A 20,544-nucleotide genomic window follows, 5' to 3' on the forward strand; every position below is an offset into this window, starting at 1 on the left:
AAAAAAAAAAATAGAGCCAGGTATGGTGGCATATGCTTTTTTTTTTTTTTTTTTTCTTTCAGTACTGGGAATGGAACCCAGAGGCATTCCAACTGAGCTACACTCCCAGTCCTATTTATTTATTTATTTATTTATTTATTTTTGCGGGTCTAGGGATGGAACCCAGGGGCATTCAACTTTCGAGCTACATACACCCCCTATTTTTATTCTTTATTTTGAAACAGGGTCTTATTTGGTTGCAAAGGGCCTCACTAAGTAGCTGAGGCTGTCCTTGAACTGAGAGCCTCCTGTCTCAGCCTGCAGAATGCTGGGATTACAAGTGTGCACCACCACATCCAGCTCTAGTCCTATTTTATTCTTTGTTTGAAACAGGGTCTCACTAAGTTACAGAAGGACTTACTAAGTGGCTGAGGCTGTCCTCAAATTGCAATCCTGTCTCAGCTGCCCAAAAATTGGGATTACAAGTGTGTGGCATGCTGGGTTTAGTAATTTGGTAATTTAGCAAGGCTTTGACCGAGTGTGCCTGTTTCCAAAATAAGAAAGAAATCAGAACCAGGAATGGTGGCACACACTTGTAATCACAGTGCTTGGGTAGGGGGCCATAACAGGAAGATTGCAGGTTCTTCAAGTCATAAGACTTATCAACCTAGTGAGACTGTTTCAAAACACTTGTAATCTCAGCATTCGGGAGACTGACACGGAGGATCGTGGTTTGCAGCCAGCCTCAGCTACTTAGTGAGGCCCTGTGCAACTCAGTGAGACCCTGTTTCAAAACAGAGAATTAAAAATAGGGCTGGGGTGTAGCTTGGAGGTAGAATGCCCCTGGGTTCCATCCCCAGCTAGATTCTTGGAATCCTGTCCTCAAGGACCAGCAGCTTTTTATCCCCTCTGATGAACAGATGCAAAAGAATCTGGCTATGCAAAGGCACAGGAGCACGGGTGTGACCGGTGTGGACAACAAGCACCAGGGTTCCTTCATTAGAGGTTTGTGAAAAGAACTGTTGTAAGAGGAAGACGGAGGAGTAAACTAGAAATTCAAGTAGGTGTATGTTGGGTATTTACTATGCACTTCGTGGTATACAGCCTCAGCAAATAGACTCGTCAGTCGAGGGAGAGCCTGTTTCAAAATAGAAGCCAGGTGTGGTACATGCTGGTAATCCAGTACTTGGGAGGCTGAGACAGGAGAATTGCAGGTTTGCAGCCAGCCGCAGTTACTTAGGGAGGCCCTTCACAAATTAGTGAGCCCTTGTTTGAAAATAATGAAAAACAGGGCTGGGAGCCAGGCGTGGTGGCGCACACTTGTAACCCCAGCATTTGGGAGGCTGAGACCAGAGGATCGCGGTTCGTGGACAGCCTTAGCCATTTAGTGAGGCCCTCTGCAACTCAGTGAGACTCGGTTTCAAAATAAAGAATAAAAAATAAGGCAGGAGGTGTAGTTCAGGGGTCAATTCCCCTTGGGTTCCACCCCCAGACCCGCAAAAAAGAAAAAAAAGAAAAACAGGGCTGGGGACCTAGCTAGGAGGTAGAATGCCCCTGGGTTCCATCCCCAGGACTGCAAAAAAAAAAAAAAAAAAAAAAATTAACAAATGCATCTTATTTCTTGCCACACATGCCAGTTTATGGCTAGACATCACTCAGCTTTGCCAGCTGCTTCTCAATAGCCAATATGTTGATTAGACACTCCAGAGAACTGAGAAGTACCTCTAATGATACAAAAGTGACATGATGTAACACATCAGTTATTCAGTTATTTTATTTTATTATTTTGGTGGGACTGAGGATTTAACCCAGGGGCATTCACCTCTGAGCTACACCCCCTGCCCTATTTTTAATTCTTTATTTTGAAACAGGCTCTCACTAACTTGTGGAGGTCCTAAATAAGTAGCTGAGGCTGTAAGCGAACTGTGATCCTCTGGTCTCAGCCTCCCCAGTGCTGGGATTGCAAGTGTGCGCCACTGCACCCGCTTATTCTTTATTTTGAAACATTAAATTGCAAAGGGCCTAAGTAGCTGAGGCTGGATGGGAACCTGTGATCCTCCCGGTTCAGGCTCCCAAGTACTAAGATAAAAGTATATCCCACCATGCCTGGCTATGATATCAGTTTTTTTTTTTTTTTAAATCTCCTCATAGCCAGTGTGGTGACACATGCTTGTAATCCCAGCCTTTGGGAGGCTGAGACAGGAGGATCGCGATTCTTGGACAGCCTCAGCTATTTAGTGAGGTCCTTTGCAACTCAGTGAGGCCCTGTTTCAAAATAAAGAATAAAAAATAGGGCTGGGGGTGTAGCTTGGAGGTAGAATGCCACTGGGTTCCATCCCCAATACAGAAAAAAAAGAAAAAGAAAAAACTCCTTCTCTTTCTTTCCTGTTTAAGTCTCTCAGAAAGAAAAAGCTAGAAATTCTACTTGATGCTATTAAGCACAAATGTCCTTGTTCTAATCTCCACAAAGATAAAACCCACAATATTTTGGGGGCTGGTTGGATAAGCTGTCATTTCACTTCCTACTGGAGCAGCTTAACAATGAAATACAAAGCTGGCAGAAGATTTTTTTTTTCTTCCCTGAACTCAGCGGCACATGCTTATAATCCCAATACTTGGAAGGCTAAAGCAGGAGAATACAGGTTCAAGGCTAGCCTCAGCAACTTAGTGTTAGGTCCTTAGCAACTTAGTGAGACCCTTTTTCAAAAAATAAAAATAAAAAAGGCTGAGAGTATAGCATGGAGGTAGAATGCTCTTGAGTTCAATCCCCAATTAGAAAAACATTATTATTTTTTTTTTCAGAGCTAAGGATGGAAGCCAGGACCTCACAAATACTAGGCAAAACACTGTACCACTAAGCTGTCCCCACTCATGCTAGCACAAACCTATCTACACAAAATGATGCCCTATTTTGGGTTGATATTCTAAGTAATAATTTTTGTGATGTGACTGATAACCTCTTGTTTCCTTCCTGTATTTTTTCCTTCTGTTCTACGGTTTGAAGCCCTCTTGTGAGTGTGTGTGTGTGTGTGTGAGTGTGTGAGTGTGTGTGTGTGTGTGTGTGTGTGTGTGTGTGTGTTACTGGGGATTAAACCCAGGGGCATTTTACCTCCAAGTTATACCTTCAGCCCTATTTTATTTTTATTTTGAAACAGAGTCTCAGCTGGTTGATGAGAATCTCACTACTTGCCTCGAACCTGGGATTCTATTATCTCAGCCTTCCAAGTACAGACTTTACAGGTGTGCACCACCATACCTGGCTGTATGTCAGTAATTTTTTTGGACTGAAATACATACTCAACAGCTCCATTTGTCAGGCAGAGTACAAACAATCCAGCAGCTGTGTGTGGTGCCACATGCCGGTAATTCTAGTACTTGGGAGGCTGAGACAGAGGATGGCGAGTTGGAGGACAGCCTCAGCAAGTAGTGAGACTTTAATTGCCTTAGTGAGACTGCTTCAAAAATAGAAATAAGTCTGGGGGTATAGCGTGTAGCTCAGGGGTAGAACGCCCTTGGGTTCAAACCCCCGTCCCAAAACAAAAAACCCAAATAACAGCCAGATGTAGTGGCACAGTACTTGGGAGGCTGAGACAGGAGGATCGCAGGTTCGAGGACAACCTCAGTATGGTTTTATTCTACTGCTTTTTTCTTTTCTTTCTTTTTTTTTTTTTTGCAGTTCAGGGGATGGAACCCAGGGGCAATCTACCTCCAAGCTGCACCCCCTGCCCTATTTTTTATTCTTTTTTCTGAAACAGGGTCTTACTGAGTTGCAAAGGGCCTAAGTAGCTGAGGTGGTCTGCGAACTGCGATCTTGCTGTCTCAGCCTCCCGAATGCTGGGATGACAAGTGCGCGCCACCACGCCAGCTTATTTGTATTTTGAAACAGGGTCTTGCTAGGTTGATGAGTCTCTCACTACTTGCTGAGGCTGGCCTCAAACCTGTGATCCTCCTGTCTCAGCTTTCCAAGTACTGAGATTACAGGCGGCGCCATCATGCCTGGCTCTGCTTTTCTGTCGACATGTGCAAACGCTACATGATGTTAGTGTCTAATGAATTATTACATCAGTGTTTCTAGTGGTATGTATTGCTTTATAATACATGACGCGCTTATGAGTTAATCCATTTCAGAACTTATTTCCCTCCACATTTTTTTGTTGTTGTTGCAGTACTGGGATTAAACCCAGGCCACTCACTCTACTACTGATTTTTGAGAAAGGGTCTCACTAAACTGCCCATGGTAGGCTTGAATTTGTGATCCTGCAGCAGTCTCCCGAATGTCTGGGATTACAGGTGTGGTTACCGCACCCAGCAACTTCTTTTTCCCATTTACGTGGCGCCGGGCCTCGTTGCCCAGGCTGGCCTCCAGCACCTGGCTCAACCTATTCCCGCCTCAGCCCGAGGCGCTGGGGCTTGAGGCGCAGCCACTGTGCCCCTCTTTCCTCCCCTCTAGATATGACGGGCATTTTCAGAATAGCTCATTCTCCAGGGTAGCTCCCCCACCCCAAACTCCAGCAGAACGTTTATCCGCGTCAGTCTTCTTATTCTAGGGCGACGTGGCCAGGAACCGAAAGGTAAAACGGTGACCGTTTCATCCGTGCCACACGAGCCTGTTGCTGCACACCTAGACCTCGTGCAGTGTAAGCTTTAACCGATGGTACGGCCCTCCTGGCAGTATTGGATTTCACTTGAGCTTAGTTCAATGACCTCTGACTTTATTAAGGGGTGTTAATACACTTGGACAAGACAGAGAATCCGCTTAGATCCAGCGTCCGCTGCGCCTCGTCCCTTTCTCTGCACACCGGCGAAGGCGCGCGGGCTGGGACACTTGGGCGCCCACACCCCCGGCGTGCGGCTAGCCGGCGCTCCCCGGAGTGGGCACTTCAGTGGTTTACAAACACTGGCCGCCGCACACGCGTTCCCGCCCCGCCCCGCCCCGCCCGGTCCTCCTCCGCCCGAGCGGAGCCCAGGGAGGTGCGGCCGCACACGGCGGACCCCGCAGCAGGGCCCGAGCGCTGAGGACTCGTGAGCTCACCCGGCCGGCCCAGCCGCGCGGCCGAAGAGCCGGCTCGCCGGGACCCACCTGCGCCGCCGCGGGCCCCGCCGGGGCGGAGCCTGAGGACGCCCCGCCCCCGGAGCGCCAGGTGAGCACGCGTGCGCAGTCGGGCCGTAAACAAGCCCGCCCTCGCGGAGCCGGCTCGCGGGTGGGCGGGGCCAAGAGCGAGGGGCGGGGGGAGAGCGAGCGCCGGGGCCGGCGCCTGCGCGGTGGGCGTGATCCGGGCACTTAGGGCAGGATGAACGCTGCTTTCCAAGATGGCGACGGAGGGAGGAGGGAAGGAGATGAACGAGATTAAGACCCAATTCACCACCCGGGAAGGTCTGTACAAGCTGCTGCCACACTCGGAGTACAGCCGGCCCAACCGAGTGCCCTTCAACTCGCAGGGCTCCAACCCTGTCCGCGTCTCCTTCGTAAACCTCAACGACCAGTCTGGCAACGGCGACCGCCTCTGCTTCAATGTGGGCCGGGAGCTCTACTTCTATATCTACAAGGGGGTCCGCAAGGTACCGACCCGGGCGTCTCCGGGGCCCGGCGGCGCGGGCGGAGCCGGGGGCAGGGCGGTGACAGCGGGGCAGGGTGGCCGCGGGGGGCGGCCGCCGCTCCGACTTCGCAGCGGGCCGGCAACTCCGCCGGGCGCGGGGCCGGGCGCGGGGCCGGGCGCGGGGCCGAGGCTGGACAGGCCGCGGCGGGGCGGCCCGAGGCGGGCGGGCGGGCCGGCGGCTCCGCAGGGTCGGGAGCGGCCCGGAGCCCGGCGCCAGGGCGGGCCGCGCTGCGGGCTGCGGGCGCCTCGCCCGGGAGGTGCGGTCCCGCCCGGGCCGGAGCCGGGCGCGCGCCGCGGGGCAGGGCCGGCCGCGGGCGGAGGGCCGGCCGGGCCGGGACGGACCGCTCCACCTGCGGCCGCGCCGACACCGGGAGCGGCCTCGCCCGGGGCTCACACTTGTTCTACTTCCAAAAACCTCCGCGGGAGGTCGGCTGTCATTGTCTCCGTCCGGGAACCTTCCGAAAGATGGTTGGACAGGGTCATCCTGTGCCCTCGTAGCACGGGCAGGACCGAGTGCTACAGTTGGGAGCTTGAAATGATGTCTTCAGTGGACTGAGCTCATCAGAGAGGTTCGGTGTCAGCGTGCGTAGATTAATCTTGCTCAACAAGTCAGGCCGTGTCCCACACAGGGAGGGCTATGCCTTAAGAGCGACTTTAAAGGGTCCATTCTTCTTGGCGGGCGACTTGACAGGAATTCTATTAGGCTTATACTCAGGTTTTAACATATCTCTTTAAAAGCAGCAGCAGCTTAGCGCTTTCCTTTCCTTAGCCATGTAACTCTGTTCTGAGCACCGCTTACTTTTGAGATGGTCTTTGACTTTTAGGAGAGAGAGGAAGTTAATGCACGCTATAGCACCTTGGAATAGGACAGAACGATAAAAGATTAAGTCTACAGTTAATGTGAAAGTAATTGTCTGTATTGAAGAGGGAACGAACTGTTCCCTAGTCTTTAGTGGCTCCAGATCCAGTGTAGTGTTTCCGAGAACTAGAGAAGTGATAGTGTAACCCAAATGTAGCAAATCACTTCTTTCCTTCAAGATTAATCCTTTTTTATTTAAAACTCTTTAATTTTGTGACTCCTTATTAGTGTTTATTGCAGTGGGGGCACTATTGGATTTGGGATATGCTTGTAGAAGCTTTTGAAAAGAAATTGCTTGAGTTTTTCTCTTTGGGAATTGGGAAAGTGTGGAGTAGTTAGTGGTCTTGGAGCTGAAGTTTTAGTGCTACTCCTAACTTTGCCACTGACTTGTTGGGTGATAGATAAAGTTGTTCCACTTTTTATTTGCCCTCCTTTAAAAGGGGAATATTGCAGTGCCCATGTCGTAATTAATAATATAACAACTGTAATGGACCTTAATGCCCTGAAATACTCAATAGATGTAAAAAAAAATTTTTTTTTTGCAGTACTGAGGATAGAACCCAAGGGCATTCTACCTCCAAGCTATACCCCAGCCCAATTTTTTATTCTTTACTATGAAGCAGGGTCTCACTAAGTTGCATATGGCCTCACTAAGTAGCTGAGGCTGGCCACAAACCTGTGTTTCTCCTGTCTCAGTTTGGCAATTTTTTTTTTTTTTAAACCCTGCAATGTTAGGGATTGGGGCCAGGGCCTTTCCCATGCTTAGGTGCTGAAAGATTATTTCTTTTTTTTCTTCTTCTTTTATTTTTTGGTGGTACTGGGGTTCCTGGTAACCCTTCTACCTCCGGGCTACACTCACAGACCTTTTCTTTAAAATGCTTTTTTATTTGGAAACAGGGTCTCTTAAGACAGGAACCTTCGCAATCCTCCTGTCTCCGCCTCCCAAGTGTGGGGATTACAAGCCACCACCCCCGGCTGATTATTTCTTTTTTGTGGTACTGGAGATGGAACATAGGGGCATTCTACCTCTAGGCTAGACCCCCAGAACTATTTTATTCTTTAATTTGAAACAGGGTCTCACTAAGTTGCAGATGGCCTCACAAATTGCTGAGACTGGCCTCGAACCTGTGATTCTTCTGTTTCAGCCTCTCAAGTACTAGGATTATGCCACTTGTCTGGTGTCGAGAGATTATTTCTGAAGCATTCTTTTCTGGTAAACCTCATCTGGGAGCCCTGGTTTGCGTCATAAAAACTGGTCACCTGCCTAGAAGTATTGTCACAGTAGTGTTCTCTTTGAGCAGGACATTATTCGTTGAACTCAGAGAGCTTTTCAGAACTGTACCAGAAAATTAATTAATTATTTTTGTGGCACTGAGGTGGAACCCATGGGCTTTTCTGCCTCCAGGCTATACTCCCAGACCTATTTTTTAAACTTTATTTTGGAAACAGGGTCTCACTAAGATGCTGAGAGCCTTATTCAGTTGAGGCTGGCTTTGAACCTGTGCGATCATGTCTCTGCCTCCCCAGCTCTGGGATTACAAGCCTGCACCACTATGTCCGGCAAGACCCTGTTTTAGAATAAAGAATAAAAAATAGGGCTGGGGGGTGTAGCTCGGGGATAGAATGCCCCTAGGTTCCATCCCCAGTACCTTAGTAAATAATAAATAAAAAGGGCTGAGAGTGTAGCTCACAGAATGCTTCTGGGCTTAGTCCCCAGTAAACCTTCTTCCCTCGTTAAAAAAGAAAAGAAAAGAAAAGGAAAAAAAGTGAAGTTTTAGGGTAAAAGTACCTGGGCTTATTGGACCAGTCCTCTCATTTTATGGAAATCTGCTTTTTCATGAATGTGAATAGACTCCATTCAGATCTTAACTTTCCCACCTGTCCTAAGCAAATCCTTTTGTGAATTCCCAGGCTGGATCAGTTTTCCCCTATTACATCTTCTCATAGCATCCTGTACTTGGCTTCCCTATCACTTTCTCAACTTATATTTGTCCATGATGATTAGTCTTTTTGTAAACAAAGCTTCCTTAAAATAGGGACTGTATCTTTCCTGCTATCTTTTCAGTGTAGTGTCCAGCATAGATTCAGGACCTTAACGTGAGGTTTTTTTTTGTTTTTGTTTTTGTTTTTTTGGTGGTACTGGGGGTGGAACCCAGGAGCTTTCTACCTCCGGGCTATACTCCCAGACCCATTTTATATTTTATTTGGAAACAGGGTCTCACTAAGTTGCTGAGAGCCTCACTAAATAGCCGAGGCTGGCTTCCAACCTGCCCAATCCTCCTGTGTCAGCCTCCCAAGTGCGGGGAGTACAAGCGTGCGCCACCACGCCCGGCTTAAGTGAGTTTTTTAAGCGAATGACTGAATAAAAATGTGTCTGTCTACGCTCTACTTTATTTATTTTTTGTACTGGGGATTAAACTCCAGGGGTATTCTGCCTCTGAGCTAATCACCCACCCCTTTTTGTTTTTTTGCAGTACTGGAGATTGAACCCAGGGGCATTCTACCTCTGAGCTACACCCCCAGCCCTATTTTTTTTCTTTCTTTTTCAGAACTGGGGATGGAACCCAGGGGCTTTCTAACTCTGAACTACACCCCAACCCTATTTTTATTCTTTATTTTAAAACAGTGTCTCACTGAGTTCCAGAGAGCCTCACTAAGTAGCTGCGGCTGGCTGTGAACTGCGATCCTCCTGTCTCAGCCTCCCAAATGCTGGGATTACAAGTGTGCGCCACCATGCCTGGCTCCTATTTTTTTCTCTTTCTTTCTTTCTCTCTCTTTCTCTTTTTTTTTTTATTTTTGTTTTTTGCTATTGAGGATAGAACCCAGATGCATTCTACTTCTGAGCCACACCCCCCAGCCCTGTTTTTTTTTTTTTTTTTTAAATAGGTCCTCACTGAGTTGCACAGGACCTCACTAAGTAGCTGAGGCTGGCCATGGATTGCAATTCTCCTATCTCAGTCTCTCAAATGCTGGGATTATAAGAGTGCACCACCATGCTCTGCCTCTGCTGCTGCTGCTGCTGCTTTTCGTGGTACTGGGGATGGAACCCAGGGGTGCTCTACCTCTGAGCTACACCCACAGCTCAATTTTTTATTCTTTATTTTTTGCAGTATTAGGGATGGAACCCAGGGACATTCTACATCTGAGATACACCCCAGCCCTATTTTTTATTCTTTAGTTTGAAACAGGGTCTCACTGGGTTTCAAAGGGCCTCACTAAGCAGCTGAGGCTGTCCTCGAACTGCAATCCTCCGGTCTCAGCCTCCCAAATGCTGGGATTACAAGTGTGCACCACGTGCACCACAATGCCTGGCTTTATTTTTTATTTTGAAACAGGGTCTCACTGAGTTGCAAAGGGCCTCACCGAGTAGCTGAGGCTGTCTGTGAACCGTGCTCCTCCTGTCTCAGCCTCTTAAATGCTGGGATTACAAGCGTGCTCCACCACGCCTGGCCCAGTTTATTCTTTATTTTGAAACAGGGTTTCACTAAGTTGCAAAGTCTCACTAAGTAGCTGAGGCTGGCCACGAACCTGTGCTCCTCCTGTTTCAGCCTCTCAAGTACTGGTATTACAAGCATGCACCACTATGCCTGGCTTTTGTTTTTAATTTTAAAACAGGGTCTTACTAAGTTGCTTTGGGTTTCACTCAATTGTTGAGGCTGACCTTGATTGAACCTTTGATTTTCCTGTCTTAGCTCCCAAGTACTGGGATTATGGAGGTAGTATATCTCCATAATATTACCAAGCTTTGCTCACAGATTACTTTTTTGTGTGTGTGTGGTACTAGTGAGTGAACCCAGGGGCTTTCACCTCTGAGCTACACCCAGCCCTGTTTTATTGTTATTTTGGAACAGGGTCTTGCTAGGTTGATAAGGGTCTCACTACTTGCGAGATTGTCCTTGAGCCTGTGATTTTCCTGTAACCTCCCAAGTACTGGGATCACTGGCATGTGTCACCTAGTTCGGCTCACAGATTACTTGTGATCTACTTCTTTCAGGCCATGTTACCTATATGACCCATGTATTAAAACAAAACCCGGAATCAGGATTACTTAACAGCATCCAAACCAAAGACCTTGCCCTGTCACCTCTGCCCCATTTAGGTTGTTGGAATGCTACTGAAGCCGTCCCTACTGTAGATGGGAAGTACATGTACTTTGTTCTCAGGCATTTTCAGGTCTAATTGTTGTATAATTGCTGTACTGAGGATTGAACCCATTCTACCTCTGAGCCCCACCTCCAGCCCTATTTTTTGTTCTTTATTTTGAAACAGTCTCACTAAGTTGAGGAGGGCCTCACTGAGTAGCTGAGGCTGGCTGTGAACCTGCGATCCTCCTGTCTCAGCCTCCCAAGTACTGTATTACAAGCTTATACCACCAAGCCCAGCTTCAGTAATTCTTTTATGAAAGTAAATTTATCTTTCTGTTAGAGAGAGGACTTCATGTCTTAGCTTCATGGCCTTCTTGAATTTGAATTGTGAGGGGTGGGGTGTTTGGGAAAACAAGTTGAAAACATGAGTTTAGGTCTAGTAATTTCTAAATGCTAGAAAAACTTTATTATATTTACCATGCTGAGATGAAGTTAGGGGCCAGAAGAGTCAGTTGATAGCATCTAAGATAATTTTAGATATTTAAGATATTTTTAGAGCCAAGTTATGGAAGAAGGTGGATAATAGATTGGCTTAGGAGAGAATGAGCATTCTGTTATGGGAAATATTCTGTCTCTGTCGAGAACTACAGGACCACCAGGAATTCATGCTTTGTGTGGGGGGAACTAGATGCTTTTGAAAGGTTTCTTTCTAGCTGGGCATAGTGGTGCACGCTTGTGATCCCATTACTTGGAGGCAGAGAGGATTGCAGGTTCCAGGACAGCCTCAGCAAATAGTGAGACTCGCATTAACTTAGTGAGACCGTGTTTCAAAATAAAAAAATAAGAGCCGGGCGTGGTGGGCACGCTTGTCATCCCCGCGCTCGGGAGGCGGAGGCAGGAGGATCGCGCAGGTTCGAAGCCAGCCGCGCTGGCGTAAGAGACCCTGTTTCCAAATAAAAAATATAAAATAGGTCTGGGAGTGTAGCCCGGAGGTAGAAGGGCTTCCAGGAACCCCAGTACCACCAAAAAAATGAAATGAAATGAAATAGGGCTGGGGTAGCTTGGATATAGAATGTCCCTGGGTTCCATCTCCAGTGCCAAAAAAAAAATTTTTTTTCCCACAGACTGGTTTTAGATTGAACTGCTTCAGAGAAAGACATGTCCACACCCTTCTTCCCATTTGTAATTTTTTTTTTTTTTTTTGGGTGGTACTGGGGGTACAACCCAGATGCATTCTACCTCTGAGTTATTCCTCCAGCCCTTTTATTTCTTATTATGAAACAGGGTTTCACTAAGTTGCGGAGGGCCTCTCTGAGTAGTTGAGGCTGGCTGTGAACCTCCTGTCTCAGCCTCCCAAGTACTGGGATCACAAGAGTGTGCCATCATGTTCATTTTCATTTGCAATTTTCATACCTCCCCATTTATAATTTAGAAGGGGCTTAGAAGTCTAAAAGTTTCTATATCAGATTTACTTTGAGAAATCATGTACTTAATTTAGTAGGGCACACGTGGGATGGCTGAGTGACTGGAAACCTCTGTTTCTTTTCCATTAAGAGCTTCTTACTGACTTTTGAAATATTGATAAGATCTAGTTATTTGACTTTAGAATCTTACATCCTGAGGGGAAAGCATCCGAATTATCACTTAAAGCAGGATATACTTTCCTACCGGATCTTGTTTGTCTTGACCTCAAAGAGTAGGGGGTGATGAGATCTCGAAAGACTCCACGGTGGATATGAGCATGGAGAGTGTGTCCATAAAATCCATGCGACAGTCAGGCAAGTGTTCATGGGGCGTATCTAGTAGAGAATACTGTTTTAGCTGCTGTAGAGGACAGTCTCTGCCCTCAAGGAACTTGGCACTCTGTTATTATCATTGAGTTAATCTCGTGATTTAAAATGGTATTAGTAGGAAACAGGAATTAAAACATAGCTTGATCGCCAGTACTGCAGCAGCAAAAACACAAAAGCATAGTTAGTGGACTTTATCACTGACTAGTTTGGGTATATGGCTAAAGAAACAATAGAAATATGAAGATTTTTGTCATCTGCATTTTATGTTTTAGGGGGAATAATTTTATTTGTTTTTCAGTGAGGCTAGTTGTGCAAAACTATGAAATGTCTTGTTTATTCAGGAGAAGACATTAAAAACTAAGTAACTTTAGCCGGGCGTGGTGGCGCATGCTTGTAATCCCCGCGCTTGGGAGGCTGAGACAGGAGGATCACAGGTTCGAAGCCAGCCTCAGCTACTTAGTGAGGCTCTCAGCAACTTAGTGAGACCTTGTTTCCAAATAAAGTATAAAATAGGTATGGGGGGGCAGAGGTAGAAAGCATCTGGGTTCTACTTCCAGTACCACACACAGACACAAAAATAATAATAAAATAAAAACTAACTTTAATTGGTAGACTTTCCCAGTTTTAATTTTCAGGACATTTTAAGTTGTTTAAGAGTATCAGTGACAAGGTACCTTGTCCTCTGACCAGTTGACATGTTTTTTACAATAGGGTATACGGTGCGTCTTGTTTCTTAAAAACCCTCATCGACGCGTATCTGTGGAGGATTTATCATGTTCGAGGTCCTGCTAGCTGCTGAGGATGATTTGAAGGAGGTGGATTGAGACATACTTACTGTCGCTAAAGAGATTAAATTCTGGTACAGATGACTAATGTAAAGTAGGCGTCCGTTCCAGTGGGGCATGCGCAGTGTGAGTATCACGTGATTAAGTAGTAAGGTAAAGTGGCTGTTCCCTGCCAGGTGAGAGCATCGGGCTGGGTTCAGGTGCTTGACCTGTCCTGCAGTGTTGTCTGGTCCTATTTCTGTACAGTTTTAACTTCTTGCTTCCCATTTCTTTCTCTCTTTCTTTTTTCTTTTCTGGAACTGGGGATTGAACTCAGGGATATTCCACCTCTGGGCTACACCTCCGGCCCTATGTTTTTATTCTTTGTTTTGAAACAGGGTCTCACTAAGTTGCAGAGGGCCTCACTAAATTGCAGAGGCTGGCTGCGAACCGCGGTCCTCCTGTCTCAGCCTCCCAAGTACTGGGGCTACAGGCGTGCACCACCACACCCAGCCCGCCTACTGGTAATTTGTAAGTTAAGTGGTACTGTATATTGTAAATTTTATTTTGTCATATGGACTTTTAAAAGTTAGGTATAGGCTGGGCGTGGTGGCGCACGTATGCTTGTCATCCCCACGCTTGGGAGGCTGAGACAGGAGGATGGCACAGTTTCGAAAACCAGCCTCAGCTACTGAGTGAGGCTCTCAGCAACTTAGTGAGACCCTGTTTCCAAATAAAGTATAAAATAGGTCTGGGAGTGTAGCCCGGAGGTAGAAAAGCCCCTGGGTTCCACCCCAAGTAGCAAATAAATAAATAAGTAAATAAAAGTTAGGTATATTGCCAGGCGTGGTGGTTCACACTTGTAATCCCAGTACTTGGGAAGCTGAGACAGTAGGTTTGTAGGTTCGCGGCCAGCCTCATTCAGCTACTTAATGAGGCCCTCTGCAATTTAATGAGACCTTGTTTCAAAAAGTAAAGAATTAAAAAAAAATATGGGGTTGGGGTGTAGCTCAGAGGTAGAATGTCCCTGAGTTTCATCCCCAGTATCACAAGAAAAAGAAAAAAAAAGTTAGGTATATTATCCTGAAAACATGCTGAATTAGTCTGTTATACTATATTTGTTTTGTAGCAGTTGAGAAATGTGCTTGGATTATAGAATTTTATAAGAAGCAAGAATCATTCACAGGGAAAGAATTTTATACAATTTGTACATGAATATATGTTTACATATATTTGTATACACACATAATTTTGATACTGGGTATTGAACCCAGGGGCATTCTACCTCTAATACCTAGCTGTATTCTATTTTTTATTTTGAAACAGGGTCTCACTAAGTTGCAGAGGGCTCTAGAAAGTTGCTGAGGCTGTCCTGGAACTTGCCAATACTGAGATTACAAGCATATATCATCATGCACGGCTCAGTTCAGTTTTTTTGTTTTGTTTTTGCTTTTTGCACTGGGGATTTAACCCAGGGACATTCTACCTCCAAGCTACACCCCAGCTTCATTTTTTATTTATTTATTTTTTTTCGTGGTACTTTTTTTGTGTGGTACCAGAGATGGAACCCAGGGGCATTCTACTTTGGAGCTACACCCCCAGCCCTAATTTTTATTTTTATTTTTATTTTTTTTGGTGGTACTGGGGATGGAACCCAGAGGCTTTCTACCTCCGGGCTATACTCCCAGACCTGTTTTATATTTTATTTGGAAACAGGGTCTCACTAAGTTGCTGAGAGCCTCACTACGTAGCTGAGGCTGGCTTCGAACCTGTGTGATCCTCCTGTCTTAGCCTCCCAAGTGCTGGGATTATAGACATGCGCCACCACGCCTGGCTTTTTTATTCTTTATTTTGAAACAGGGTCTCATTGTGTTGCAAAAGACTTCACTAAGTATCTGAGGCTGACCATAAACCCAGATCCTTCTGTCTCAGCCTTCCAAATGCTGGGATCACAAGTGTGCACTACCCTGTCCGGCTAATTATTTATTTTTTATTTATTTATTTTTGCGGTGCTGGGGATGGAACCCAAGGGCATTCTACCTTCAAGGTACATGCCCAGAAACAGGGTCTCACTGAGTTGCAAACGGCCTTACTAAATAGATGAGGCTCTCCATGAACTGCGGTCCTCCCGTCTCAGCCTCCCCAATACTGGGATTACAAGCATGTGGCACCTCACCTGGCTATTTTGTAATAGGGTCTCACTAAGTTGCTGAGGGCCTCACTAAAGTAGCTCAGGCTGGCCATGCCCTGCAATCCTCCTGTCTCAGCCTCCTAAGTACCACATCCCGTATTAGCTCAGTTTTTATATTTAAACAGAGTCATTCAGTAGGAGGGAATAATTTAATATCTTTAACCACTTTATAGATTACCCCTCTCACTGAAACTGTTTTTCCTTTAATTGATTCACAGCCAGCTCATTCTTCTGTGCTTTTTTTCTGCTAGAGAAAAACTTGCACAGGTTCTTTTTCTCTATTTACTTTGATCTCCACTTCAGAAGTTCTGTCTTGCCTTAATGTTTCATTTAATAATCAAGTGCTTTTTGTGTGAAAAGCATTGTCTTAGACCATGGGGAATCAGAAGGATGAGACATGGGGCTGACCTTGAGAGGATTATCATCTAAAAATGAGACAAGATTCATTCATTCAAGATTGCCAGCTCTACATTGTTGTGGGGAAAGAATCTCTGCCATCAAAGAGTTCACAGTTCAGGGGAATAATAAGAGGCTTGTTCACTTCACTAACATTTATTAGCCCTGTGGACCCAAAGGCAGAAAGGACACAGTGCCTGTGGGCCAGGGTGAGAGGGCCAAGTGACCAGGGACGACGGGGCAGTTCTTGACAAGCATTCACAGCCGTGTGGCCTGCTGGTTGCCGTGTGCAATGGGGGAAGGACAGTTAGTGTACAGCCTTTGACAGCTGGCCACCTTTTCACTTTCTCCTCAAAGCCGTCCTCTGGGGTACATTGGGACGACTGGAGAGAACGTGACCTGTCCCTCACTTATTCAAGGAATGCAGTAGACTGTGGTATTGAAGCCAAGGCCAGTAGGCCACCTACCCAGGTTTCCTCTCAAAATGAAGTTGTAATTCCAGTGCCTAGAAGACCGAGACAGGATGACTGCAGGTCAGTGTGGGGTAATTTAGCAAGACCATGTTTTACAGTAAAAAATAAAAATGGAGCTGGGGGTGTAACTTAGAGGTAGAATGCACCTGGGTCCAATCCCTACTACCACCAAAACCCCCCAAATACACATATTTTGTAAGGCAGCAGGGCTTCCATGATTATTGTTGCTGGTGTCATTCCAGAGAGTGGGAGACGGTATGCTAGAAAGTTGCTAAGCGGGCGTGGTGGGCCTGCTGTAATCCCAGCATTCGGGAGGCTGAGACAGGAGGATCTTAGTGAGGTCCTCCGCAACTCAGTGAGACCCTGTTTCAAAGTAAAGAATAAAAATAGGGCTGGAGTGTAGCTCAGAGGTAGAATGCCCCTGGGTCCCATTTTTTTTTTGGTGGTAGGGTGGGTGGGTGGATCACAGGTTTCAGGACAGCCTCAGCAAGTAGTGAGGCCCTCATCAACCTAGTGAGATCCTGTTTCCAAGTAAGAGATAAAAGCAGCTTGAGGGGTTCAACTTCCAGTATCATAAATAAACAGAGGGCTGGAGGTATAGCTTAGAGGTAGAGTGCCCCTGTGTTAAATTTTCAGTAATACAAAATGCAATCCTAGTATTTGGGAGGCTGAGGCAGGAGGATTGCAGGTGTGAGGCCAGTATGAGGTAATTTAGCAAGATTCCATTTCAAAATAAAAACCTGCTGGGCGTGGTGGTGCACGCTTATAATCCCCGCGCTTGGGAGGCTGAGACAGGAGGATCGCACAGGTTCGAAGCCAGCCTCAGCTACTTAGTGAGGCTTTCAGCAACTTAGTGAGACCCTGTTTCCAAATAAAATAGAAAAAAAGGTATGGGTATAGCCCGGAGGTAGAAAGCCTCTGGGTTCCACCCCCAGGACCCCCCCCCCCACAAAAACCCAAAAGGGCTGGGGGTGTAGCTCAGTGGCAGAGCGCCCTGGGTTTGATCCCCAGTATGTACATATGTATGTACATCTTTCTCTATCTCATATACACACAGTAAAAAGAAACAAGTGGAGAGCTGGCAGAACACCCTCATATATGGAACATTTCTTTTGGTTGTGGGAAAATTTGTCTAAGGGTGTGAACTGATTTGTTCTGCTCTCACTTGTGATTTGCTCACTACCTGCAAGGAGCAGGGAGAAGCGCTGGTTAAGAATGGGCTGGTGGCCGGGCGTGGTGGGCACACTTGTAATCCCAGCATTTGGGAAGCTGAGACAGGAGGGTCTGGGTCGGAGCCTCAGCTACTTAGTGAGGCCCTTTGCAACTCAGTGAGACTCTGTTTCAAAATAAAGAATAAGAAACAGGGCTGGGGGTGTTGCTCAGAGTTTTTCCAGTACTGGGGTTTCATCCCCAACTGGAAAAAAAAAAAAAATGGGCTGGTGGCTCACGCCTGTGATCCCAGTGCTTGCTAGGCCTTAGCCACCTAGCAGGACCCTCTTCAAAATAAAAAAAGGGCTGGGGTGTAGCTTGCAGATAGAATACCCCGGCCTCAGTATCCAGAACCCAAAAAAAAAAAAAAAAAAACCCTAAAAACAAAAGGAAATGGAAGGGGGGATAGTGGAGTAACCAGTGTTAGTAGAGACCTGGGAGAGCTGATAGGGAGATTACTTGGAGAGCAAGGGTGGTAAAGAGGAACCAGGGGAGCCGGGCGTGTGGCGCACCCTTGTAATCCCAGCACTTGGGAGGCTGAGACAGGAGGATCTTGATTTATGGCCAGCCTCAGCTACTTAATGAGGCCATTTGCAACTTAGTGAGACCCTGTTTCAAAATAAAGAATAAAAAAAATAGGGCTAAAGTGTAGCTCAGAGATAGAATGCCCTGGGTTCCTGTGGACTTCACCCTGTTCTTGGAGAGACCGTGTCTGCTCTTGGACAGTATTAATTTGTCAGGGCTCCGTAATCTGAATAGAATCTAGGGGATATGGCAATTTGAATGGGAAAAAACATTTTATATCTTTATTTTTACTACTCACTGAAATTTAGTATGTTTTTCAATTACAAATATTGGCAATAAGGCTAAGTAGTCGTAGAACCTGGGACAATCACCAGTGAAAATTATGGATGTTTTCACATTATATTTGCATTATACTTCAAATATCATTTACACTGATCACCATAAAATTACAGTAGCTAGTGGATCTGTCGCTAGATCTTTTACCCAGTGTGTAATTAAGAAATCTATGGAACTTTATACTTACTTGATATAACAGGACTTTTTGTCTGTGTGCTGGTCCTGGTACTGGGGTACTGGAGATTGAACCCAGGACATTCTGTCTCTGAGCTACATTCCCAGCCCTTTTTATTTTTTGTCTTGAAACAGGTCTTGCTAGGTTGTTGAGAGTCTTGCTACGGCTGACCTTGAACCTACACTCCTGTCTCCCTCACGCATTGGGATTACCGGGTGCACCACCACAGCTGCAAGTTGCCTGTTTAGATAGTCCTGGCTGCCTTTCTGAGCATCGCATGTGAGTGAATGTGCGGCGTACACTGGCTTCTCACGTTCTGTGAAGCTTGTAACTTCATCAAGAACTCTATGGCAATCGTGGCTGGTTTTTTTTTTTTTTTGAACTGGGATGGAACCCAGGGGGATTCTACCTCCAAACTACACCCCCAGCCCTATTTTTTATTCTTTATTTTGAAACAGGGTCTCACTAAATTGCGGAGGGCCTCACTGAGTAGCTGAGGCTGACAGGGAAGTGTGATCCTCCTGTCTCAGCCTCCCAAGCACAGGGATTACAAGCGTGTACCACCACACCCGGCTTATGTATAATTTTTTTTTTTTTGGTACTGGGGGGTGGAACCCAGAGGCTTTCTACCTCCGGGCTATACTCCCAGACCTATTTTATATTTTATTTGGAAACAGGGTCTCACTAAGTTGCTGAGAGCCTCACTAAGTATCTGAGGCTGGCTTTGAAGCTGTGTGATCCTCCTATCCCAGCCTCCCAAGTGCGGGGGTGGGGGTGGGGGTGGGATTACAAACGTGTACCACCACGCCCGGCTCAAGGTAATATTTGAATTGAAGTCTGATGGTGGGTAGGCTGAAGCATGAGGGGATATTAACCAGAAACCAGAGAAGAGAAGGGTAGGACTATCTTTCTTAGTGATGGTCATTTAAAAGTTGATTATATCCTCGCTTCTTTTAGAATTGTTGGTATGTTTTTGTTGTTTTGTTGTACTGATGATTGAACCCAGGGCTGTTCTACATCTGAGCTGCACCCCTAGTCTTGTTTTATTTGAAATTTTGATACAGGGTCTTGCTAAGTTACTGTGCACTGGTCATGAACCTGGGATCCTTCTGTCTCAGCTTCCCAAGTACTTGGCTTATAGGCATGTCCCACCTTTGTATGATTTTTTAAAAAAATTGGTGCTGAGGATTGAACCCGGGGACATTCTACCTCTGAGCTACAACTCCAACTGTATTTTATTTTTTATTTTGAAACAAGGTCTTGCTAAATTGCTGGGGCTGGCATCAAACCTGTGATCTTCCTGTCTCAGCTTTTCAAGTACTGGGATTATAGGCATGTGCCACCACACCTGGTTAATTGGTATAATTTTTAAAAAGATAGTTTTGTGTGGTGCTGGGAATTGAACCTAGGGACTTGCATGTGCTAGTTAAGTGCTCTACTGCTGAGCTACACCTCCAACTTTATTTGTTTATTTATTTATTTTGGTACTAGGAATTGAATCCTGGGACATTCTACTTTTGAGCTACATCCCCAGTCCTTTTCTATTTTGAAACAAAGGTCTCACTGAGTTGCTAAGGCTGGCTCTGAACCTTATTGTCCTGTTTTAGCTTCCTAAGTACTGGGATTACAGGTGTGTTACCACACCCAGCCCTTTCTATTTTTTATTTTGAGATAGACTCATGCTAAGTTATACTCCTGCCTTAATCTCCCAACTCACTGGGATTGCAGGCATGTACTACGATGCCTGGCTTAAAAAGATTGTGTGTGTGTGTGTGTGTGTGCGCGCGCGCGCGCGCGCGCGCGCGCGCACACACACACACACACACAGTACTAGGGGTTGAACCCAGAGGCATTCTACCTCTGAACTACACCCTCGGCTTTTTTTTAGTTTTTATTTTGAAATAGGATCTCACCAAGTGTGGGGGCCCCACTAAGTAGCTGAGGCTGGCCATGAACCTGTGATCCTCCTGTCTCAGCCTCCCAAGTACTGGGATTACAAGTGTGCACCACCACACTTGGCTTTACTTTTTTTTTTTTTTTTTTTTTTTTTTGGTGGTACTGGGGTTCCTGGAAGCCCTTCTACCTCCAGGCTACACTCCCAGACCTATTTTATATTTTTTATTTGGAAACAGGGTCTATTAAGCCAGTGCGGCTGGCTTCGA

The 20,544-nt window shown here is 46.1% G+C and overlaps 1 protein-coding gene across 7 annotated transcripts in view; it reads left to right on the forward strand.

Annotated features, from left to right (window-relative positions):
• Positions 1–5,289: 5,289 nt before the first annotated feature.
• WDR20 (WD repeat domain 20) overlaps positions 5,290–20,544 on the forward strand; it is a gene marked incomplete at both ends in the record, with an annotated part of 77,892 nt that continues 62,637 nt past the window's right edge. For 4 of the 7 annotated variants that reach the window (XM_080707552.1, XM_080707556.1, XM_080707555.1 and 1 more), the window contains one exon: positions 5,290–5,538. In XM_080707552.1, the coding sequence (XP_080563678.1) occupies positions 5,290–5,538 (249 nt within the window). Of the gene's footprint in view, positions 5,596–20,544 lie in introns of all 7 variants that reach the window. The other 3 variants (XM_080707551.1, XM_080707554.1, XM_080707553.1) reach the window with 2 other exon arrangements.

This window comes from Muscardinus avellanarius, assembly GCF_963383645.1.
Source record: "Muscardinus avellanarius genome assembly, chromosome: 12".
Lineage (NCBI taxonomy): Eukaryota > Metazoa > Chordata > Mammalia > Rodentia > Gliridae > Muscardinus > Muscardinus avellanarius.